Source organism: Crocuta crocuta, unplaced genomic scaffold, assembly GCF_008692635.1.
Source record: "Crocuta crocuta isolate KB4526 unplaced genomic scaffold, BGI_CrCroc_1.0 scaffold139, whole genome shotgun sequence".
In the NCBI taxonomy this organism is placed as follows: Eukaryota; Metazoa; Chordata; class Mammalia; order Carnivora; family Hyaenidae; genus Crocuta; species Crocuta crocuta.
Window position 1 is genome coordinate 10,709,878 of NW_027533258.1, and position 9,164 is coordinate 10,719,041.

The 9,164-nt window shown below is 60.5% G+C and overlaps 1 protein-coding gene across 1 annotated transcript in view; it reads left to right on the plus strand.

Annotated features, from left to right (window-relative positions):
- The window catches only part of KIF1C (kinesin family member 1C), a 16,714-nt gene extending 14,244 nt beyond the window's left edge, over positions 1-2,470 (plus strand). Inside the window, 5 exon segments of the mRNA XM_077746817.1 lie at positions 8-72; positions 342-523; positions 525-924; positions 2,038-2,104; positions 2,106-2,470. Coding sequence (XP_077602943.1) covers positions 8-72; positions 342-523; positions 525-924; positions 2,038-2,104; positions 2,106-2,218 — 827 coding nt within the window. The 3' untranslated portion in view covers positions 2,219-2,470.
- Positions 2,471-9,164: the final 6,694 nt, after the last annotated feature.

Sequence of the window (9,164 nt, forward strand, 5' to 3'; positions counted from 1 at the left end):
GCTGCAGGACTAGAGAACCAGTACCGGAAAGAGAAGGAGGAGGCTGACCTTCTGCTGGAGCAGCAGCGACTGGTGAGGGCCGGCCAGGCATGGGGGACACCTGCACACGGGTACGGGGGGCGGAGAGGTGGTGACAGCCGGCCAGGGCCTGGGGGGTGCACGCACAGAGGGGTACGGGGGGGCGGAGAGGTGGTGACAACTGGCCAGGGCCTGGGGGGTGCACGCACAGAGGGGTATGGGGGGCGGAGAGGTGGTGACAACCCGCCAGGGCGTGGGGGGTGCACACACAGAGAGGTACGGGGACGTCCTGAGCCCCCTCCCTGTCCTCTCTGTGGCCCCAGTACGCGGACTCGGACAGCGGCGACGACTCGGACAAGCGCTCGTGCGAGGAGAGCTGGCGCCTCATCTCGTCGCTGCGGGAGCAGCTGCCGCCGACCACCGTGCAGACCATCGTGCGGCGCTGCGGGCTGCCCAGCAGCGGGAAGCGCCGGGCGCCGCGGAGGGTGTACCAGATCCCGCAGCGGCNCGCGCTGGGCCACCATGGCCGACCTCAAGATGCAGGCGGTCAAGGAGATCTGCTACGAGGTGGCGCTGGCCGACTTCCGCCACGGCCGTGCCGAGATCGAGGCCCTGGCCGCGCTCAAGATGCGGGAGCTGTGCCGCACGTACGGCAAGCCCGAGGGGCCCGGGGACGCCTGGAGGGCCGTGGCCCGCGACGTGTGGGACACGGTGGGCGAGGAGGAAGGCGGCGGCGGCGGCGAGGAGGGCGCCCGCGGGGCCGAGGTGGAGGACCTCCGCGCCCACATCGACAAGCTGACCGGGATTCTGCAGGAGGTGAAGCTGCAGAACAGCAGCAAAGACCGGGAGCTGCAGGCCCTGAGGGACCGCATGCTGCGCATGGAGCGCGTCATCCCCCTGGCGCAGGTGCGGAGGGGGGCCGCTTCCCGTCCCCCGCCCCCCAGTGCTGCCCCCCCNCCCCTCTGCGGGGCCCCACCCCACACCCACCGAGCCGTGTCTCTGCGGATGAACCCGCGGTTGTAAGGAGTCCCCGTGCGTCTCAGGAGCGCCGGGGAGCCCCCGTCCCGCCCCCGCTGCCCCCCTTCAGTCCGGGCAGCAGCCCTGTTGTGCGGGCACTCGCTGTATCTGTGTCCACGGGCGCCGGGCCCGCGTTTCTGGCGGCGGACACGCTGTGCGGTTGCTACTCGCTTTCTGCGGGCGCCCCCGGGGTTATCGGCGGCNCCCCAGCAGCTGCTCCTTGACCTTGTTGGGCACCTCCTGCCTCGAGGCCTTTGTGCCCGGAGCGCCTTCCCCTCGCTTCCTTCAGGGGTTTTCAGGGGTTCACTCCAGCCGTAGCCGCAGGTGGGGCTGCCCCCGTGCCCGGCCTGGGCCCGCTCCTCCTCACCCTGGTGTAGCGCGCCGAGTACACCACGCCTGCTGTGCGATAGGCATGAGACATGTCGGTATAAATACGCGTGAGCCGGCGCACGTGGGGAGGGGCCTGGGACGCGGAAGAGACTCCTAAGCAGGCTCCACGCTCCGAGAAGGAAGCTGGGCTCCATCCCACAACCCGGGGATCGTGACCTGAGCCACCCAGGCGCCCCTGGATATGTGCTTGGATTTAACTTTATTGAAGCACAATGTGTTCTCTGCTCTAGTTCTTCCTCCTGAATTCACCTGTCTCGCTCCCTTAAATGATGGTATTTTTCCTACGTTTTCACTGGTGGCTGTATTCCCAGGGCACATGGGCACTGTTGGCGTGCAGGGGCGGGGAGTGGGGGGGCATGGCGCCCTCCGGGGTGAGCTCTGGTTCTTACCGCAGCCCCAGGCAGCGGGGCCTTACGGACCTCTTGCACAGGAGGGGGCTGGGCCCCGACAAAGGGACAGGAGGCGGCAGGCCAGGAAGGGACTCCGAGCACTTGCCCCTTCACCCCCCAGCCCCGCGGGCCAGTGTCCCGCCTCGTTGTCTCCACCCGCTCTGGGGGCCCCTTGCCCGCTGTGCCCGCCGCCCTGCTAACCTCTCGCCCCTCTGCCTCCCAGGAGCAGGAGGACGAGAAGGCAGAAGAGGCCGGAGAGGCCGCCTGGGCCGCGCCCCCCGCCCCGGAGGCGNTACCCCGCGCAGCGGCCCCCGGGGCCCCGCTACCCCCCGTACACCACTCCCCCGCGCATGAGGCGGCAGCGCTCGGCTCCCGACCTCAAGGAGAGCGGGGCGGCCGTGTGAGCGCCCCGAAGGCCCGGGTCGGGAGCAGAGCAGAAGCCGGAAATGCCACTTCCCCGCGAGCCCCGGGCAGGGAGGCGCCAGGTGGGCGAGAAGGTCCGAGTAGGTGATGGACGGCGTGGGAGAGGCTGGGCCGGAGGCCGCAGGAAGGAAGCGCGCGCGGAGTTGTCAGGAGCAAACCAAAGTGGAGAGAGAGGGTGGGGGCTGCCTCGGGGCGCCCCTTGCAGAGGGGGGAGTCCCACAAATGCTGCTAGGGGTGGGGTGGGGGGTAGGGGTGCCGTGTAGCCAGTGTTTGACTTTCTTTTCAAGTGGGGACACGGGGGGAGGACCCAGGGTGAGGAGTTCTCTCCCCTGCCCTTGTCTGTCTGTCTGTCTGTCTGTGGTGGGCTTCTGTTTCCAGGGAGGTGAGGTGTGGCTGACCGGAAGTCATCCCCCTCCCCTTTCCAGGCCTCCTGCTATATTTGGGGGACCTGTCTGGATTCTGGTTTGGCTGGGGTCCCACGTGGATGTGGGACCCTTCAATAAAGGATAGCAAACAGAGAACCTGTTGCTGGTGGTGGTTTGGTTTGCCTCTTAACGGAGGGGCAGGTTACATATGGAAAATGCGCAGATCCTGAGGGAGGGGCTCGGCGGGCTTTTACCTGGCCGTGCACCCCCGAAGTCATCACCCGGGGGAAGACACAAGAGCGTCTCGTCTTGGTTTCCTGAGCCTTCCACGTCACGACTCCCTTCGGGGTGCCAAGCCCATTCTTTATTTCCCTTCCTCCATTTTGGCTTACCTGGCGCTCCCAGCACTGCGCTCCCCCCCCCCCCCCACGGCTCATGGTCACGGCGGGGGGACGGCAGGGAGAGGGAGACCCCCCTTCCGTGCCCACCTGGCTGTTCCTAACAGGACTTGGGGGCAAGGCAGGGTTCAGCTGCACCCTCCTCCTCACTGTTTGAAAGGTCTTCCACATACTGGGACCCCTCCCCCCCCGTTCTGTTCTATCAGATGTTCAACAGTGAATGTTTGTCAAATGCACGGCACCCATCTGATTGTTTCCCTCCTGTCCGTGACCCCTTGCGGCCGCGCGTTCCACATTCCAAGCAGCCTCGTGCATCGAGACTAGCAGAAGAAGGCTGCTTGCTCGCTTCCGTGTCCTGGGCTGAGGACCGAGGTTACATCGCACCCCTGCCCGGCCTGCACCTTGCCAAACTCCGGAATCCCCCTGTTTGCAGGAGAACACCTCGCCCATTCGAAAATGGGAGCTGTTTGCCCACAGCTTCCTGATGTCAGTCTCGAGGCGCTAGTGGCCAAACCATGGACATTATCTGAATTGCAGCCAAAACCACGGCTCTTGGCAAGGAGGCGGGTGTGTTTACTCTGGGTTTCCACGCCCTGGTGCTGGCCACCTTCATTCTGGCAGCTCTCCCTGCCAGGTCTTCAGGGACCTGTGGACGGCGACCCAAGATCCAGAACGTAATGGATAGTTTGGCGACAGTGTTTACTTGAGCAGTTTATAATCTGGGCAGGGAGACTAAATGTGAACAAGAAAATGATAGAACACAAAGTTCCCCGCAGAGCATAGCAAGCTGAGTGGCTCGGACAAGTACCGGGGGGTGGCGGGGGTCTGAGGTGGGAAAGACAGCTCACTAGCTTAAAATGTAGTCGGACCGGGGCGCCTGGGTGGCTCAGTGCCGTAAGTGTCCGACTCGAGTTCGGCTCAGGTCATGATCTCACGGTTCCTGAGATCAAGCCCCAACATTGGGCTCTGTGCTGACAGCCAGAGCCTGTTTGGGTTGCTCTCTCTCTCTCTCTCTGCCCCTGCTCCACCCATATTCTCGCTCTCTCTTAAGATAAATAAACATTAAAAAAATAACAAAATACAGTTGGGTTATTTTTCCCTAAAGACTGCCTTATGTAAATGTGTATTATCTAGATCTGTATCCACTTCGTCCTTCCAAATCAATCTTAAAAGAACTTTAGATTTTATTTAGAGCAGTGCCCACCAATCTTATGGACTACAGGTGCTAATACTGCATAACGTGTCAGACGGCCCTGTAAACTCTGTTTTTATCTCCATTTTTCTTTATCTCCATTTTTCAGGTGGGAAGACAGGTTTGAATACGATTAGTGAATTGCCCAAGGTCATATACTTCCTAAGAGAAAACGTTAGGACTCCCACCCCGGTGATTTGACTGAAGCCATGCTGTGTCTCATACACCCTGCTTTCCTTCTAGAAGCGCTGGTCCCTTCTCGCTATAGGTATTCTCGAGTATTTCCTGAGTCTGCCTCCAGTTTCCGGTCCCTGAAGACCTGAGAGCCACTCGGCCCCCGTCCCCCAATCATGGGCAGAATCTGCCAGTTTTCTCGCCCACTCAGTTTGGACATTTCTTCGGTTTCACCCTTGGTTTCCTTGGAAATTCCATTTGCTTTTCTTCATTTCTCTTTTGGTGGGGGAGGGGAGAGGCTCTTTCCTTTTGTTACTCATTTGGATTTTGCATTTTCACCTGGAGCTTGGGCATCTTGAATACATTTGGGGATTCCAAAATGTTCTTCAAAAAAATAGCCTTTTTCATACCTTTCTATGTATTCCTAGCTTCTAATTGGTTCAGTGTGAAAACGTTCTTTTCCCTTTTAAAGATTTAACGTCAGCGGCGACTTGATGACATTTTGGCTCGGGTGGACCTTGGGTGCCTTCCACGTGGGTGCCAGACCCCTCTGTTCCCGCCGAATCACCTCTGCCCGTGCCGCCATTGCGTCCCTTCACGTAGACCCTTTGAGACCCTGGGTGCCACTGGGCTCCTGCGTCCTGTGCCAGTACAATTCTGGGGGCCGCTGCCCGCCCAAGGCAGGCTGGCTTTGAGTAGCCTACCTAACCTCACCCGGCTCTCAGGCTCCCCCTATGGCCCCCACTGCTCTGTGTGCCTCGTTAACACGTCCGCCACTAAGGTTGGCTTTGGTGCCTGCCTCCCTCCAGGTCAGGACCAGCAGACTGTGGCATCACCGGGACACGATGTCTGCTCCGAAGGAGGCGTGTTGTAGAAACGGCTCCGCTCAGCCTCAAACAACTCCGCGGTGGTCGGAGCAGCCCATTACCCTGCAGTGTCCCTCTGCCTCATCCGTGAGCGTTTCCACCTCGGCTACCTCCTCCCCCCAATCCGTGCGGAAGGAACATGTTTCCAGAAACCTGGGAAGGTGTTGCCCTGAGCTCCCTGAGCTCCGAGAGCTCCGAGCCCATGGCCCGGGCACCTGGACTAACCTGGAAAGCTCTCCTGCTCAGCAAGCGCAGCTTCTTTAGAAGTGAGCGTGGAAAGTGTTCTCGTGTTTGCAGAGCCTTCTCAGCTGGAAGAGAAGAAGCTCTCCTTTTCTGCGAGTGCAGGCCCGATCCCCACGGGGGGAGCACTCAGACCTGCATTACGGCCACCTCACTAATTAGCTGCCTGGAGCCTCAGTTTCTTCTCTGGACCCGGGACTAACCAATGGCGCTGTAATGACATACCGCGTGCGTGCAAAGGGGCCTGGCGCCTATGAGGAGCCCAAGATTCGTGCCTTCCTTTCCCTTGTTCTGACTGGAAATGCAGCCTTGGGAAGGAAGAGAGGTGCCGCACAACGAGGTCATGTCTGGGGTGATGTCAAAGCTCTTCTCCAGGTCAGCCCGCCGCAGGAGGGGCACCCCCGCCCCTCAAAACGGCTCCCTCCAGCCCTGTTGTTCCGCTCCCTGCCGGCAGGGGGAGACAAGGCGCGGGTTCCCTCTGGGGCCGCATTCGCTTGCGCGTCCACAGAGCCTCGGGAGCGCGCGGCCGTGCGGGCCTCCGCGGCCGTGCGCGCCCACGAGACTCCCGGGGCGGGGCGCGCACGCGCAGAAGGCTGCGCTTTTCGCGTGGCCAGGGCGCGAGGATTGAGGCTCCCGGGCCCGAAGGTCAGATGCGAGCGGCTGCGGGGACCTATTCTTCCTCCTGCACCCGTATGGCTCTTGGATTTGCAGAAGGGACGACCTGACCCCCTTCGGAGCTGGCGTTTCTTCCCCATCCAGGATGCTCTTGGGTCCCAAACAAAGGGGACAGAAGGGACATTGATGCATCGCCTTCAGCTACAGGGGTCTGTGCCGGGGGCGCGGACGGACCTCGGGGGACCAGGGCGCCCGCACTAGGGCGGGTTTTGGCCTGGGGGTGGCTCGCTTTGTGCGAAACTGAGCAAATACAGAAGTTTCATCCTAACGTCCCCAGGGAGTGGTTATTAGGGTTCCACGCGCAGCGGAAGCCTGGAAGCTTCGAGCCTCAGTGCCTGGCCCCGCGCCCCGCAGTGGAGGCCGGACCGGGACGTGGTGACGCTCTGTGCGCGGGACTTCGGGGCTCCCTTCGCCCCCAGGCCACAGGCTGCTGCCCTCGCTGCCGCCTGTGAATTGGCCACCACAACTTCGGGACAAAGTTACCCTGTGAGGTAGGGGAAGGAAGGGAACATAATACATTTTTAAAAGATTTTTTTAATGTTTACTTTTGAGAGAGGGAGACACAGAATCGGAAGCAGCTCCAGGCTCCGAGCTGTCAGCACAGAGCCCGACGCGGGGCTCGAACCCACGAACCGTGAGATCACGACCTGAGCCCCCCAGGCGCCCCCGAGACCCTCTTCGTTTCAAGCTTCCCCGGGGCACGCTTACGTGGGATAATGTGATTATGAATTTGCAGGCTTATCATTCTCCCCTGACCTCAGACTCTGAGATTCCGGACTGAACTTCCGATCGCCCTTTGAATCAGACCCCGCTCCTCCTCTGGGAGCAGGAACAGCCGCCACCAGGAGGCCTCTGGCCAGGTGGGTGTGATAAATGCGTGAGAGGCATGTAAATGGGGGCCCTGAGGCAGTTACTCGTGTAAGTCACCGTGGCTTCTGGGCAGCGGCCTAGCTGGAGGCCGGGCTCCTGCTGAAGGAAGGCCCGGGGAGGAGCCCGAGGCCCGGCCAGCTTTAGCCTCAGAGCCAAAGGCCTTGAGTCTCGCGAGGTTCTAGACCGAGCAGGAGCCCGGCTCGTAAGTGTGAGTGGCCCGACCGGCAGCGGAAGGAGGCGTCAGGAGACCGGGTCCTGGTTCTGGCTCTGCTCCATCTGACCTCTTGGCTTACGTCCACCCCAGGCCGTTCTGAGAACCCCCTGGCCAAAGGGGGCTCCCCACACCGTCCTGTCTTCTCAGCCTGGAGTGACTCTGTCCTTCCCCAGGATTCCCCTGGTCAAGATTCAACTCAGGGGGCGCCTGGGTGGCTTAGTCGGTTAAGCGTCCGACTTTCACTCAGGTCATGATCTCGAGGTTCGTGGGTTCGAGCCCCGCGTTGGGCTCTGTGCTGACTGCCAGCTCAGAGCCTGGAGCCTATTTCAGTCTGCGACTCCCTCTCTCTCTGACCCTCCCCTGCTCACGCTGTCTCTCTCTCTCTCTCCTAGAAATAAATAAAAATATTAAAAAAAAAGCCTTAGAATTATGAAAGCAGCTCTTCCAGTGTTAATGAAAGGGTCTCCGACACTTTCAGAAACTGGAAACAAATAGAAACCCAGTTTTACAGCAAGATGCAGGGTGAGTAAAGATTTCGCTTTTATTTTATCGCCTCAGTTTCTTCACCACGTTCCTCACCCTTCCGGAAGGCAGAGCGAGGCCTCTCATTCTCCAGGCACCTCCGCCTGCGTCGGGGGTGACTTGGGGCAGAAGCGTTTCCTTCCACTGGCAGAGAAGGGTTTCCACGGAAGGGAAGCAGGCAGGGAAGGCCGGCGGGAGGACGGGGTGCGGCTCCCCGGGTGGGGGTTCCTGCCGCCACCCCGGCCGGAGCAGAATGCCGCTGGCCTCGCAGGGCAGATCATGGCTCTTTTAGAAGCTTTCCTACTGGGAGTGGGGCCCGGCTTTCCTTCAGGGAGGGGACAGACCCCAGCCACCGGCCTTGGGAGCCTTCCCAGTGCGCGCTGGGCTCTGTGCAGGCGCCTGGGCCAACCCCTGCCGTGGCTCGTCTCCTTTTAAGGGCATTGCTTTTGTTTCCGTTCTGACAAAGAACAAGGTTTTTTCCGCGGTCACGGTCACGGTCGGAGGAGCCAGGAGCCAGAGGGCACATCCCACTTTCCCTGCAGCCTCGCAAGGGGGGAGCGGAGGAGAAGGAAGAGAGGCTCGGAAACCTCACCTGTGCATCCGGCCGGGATCCTGTTTCCCTTCCTGCCCCCACGGGGGCCACACCCGCAGCGGAGCAGGGGTGAGGAGCGGGTCCGCAGAGCATCCCCGGGAGGGGCAGCCACCTGCGGGATGCGCAATCCGGGTGTGAACACGGCCTGTCTGAGCTTTTGACGTTTGACTAAACCATGGAGTCACTGAGTTTGTGCAAGACTTGAAGAAGCCAGAGCTGCGTGTTGCAGGGTCCCATTGACAGGAGGTGTTCGGAACAGGACCCACGGTGCCTGGGGCTGGCACCCTGGGGCCCACCCCTCTGCCAATGGCTACAATATTCCTGGGAATGTGGAAAATGTTCTAAACTTAGATTATGGTGATGAAACCATTGAATTGCACTTTTTCCTGTGTTTTAGAGAGAGAGGCACATGCAGGTGTGAGAACAGTGGGAAGGGGTGGAGGGAGAGAGAACGAGAGAGAGAGAGAGAATCCCAAGCAGACTCAGGGCTCAATCCCACGATCCTAGGAACACAGCCTGAGCTGAAATCAAGAGCCGGGTGCTCAACTGGCTGAGCCATCCAGGCGCCCACATTGTACATTTTTTAAAGTTTTTATTGGGGTGCCTGGATGGTTCATCCCGACTTCAGCTCAGGTCATGATCTCCTGGTTTGTGAGTTCAAGCCCCGCATCAGGCTCTGTACTGACAGCTTAGAGTCCGCTTTGGATCCTCTGTCTGCCTCCACCCCTGTCTCTCTCTCTCAAAAAATAAATATTAAAAAATAACCTGGAGACACGGGTGCCTGGGTGCCTCAGTCGGTTAAGCATCAGACTTCAGCTC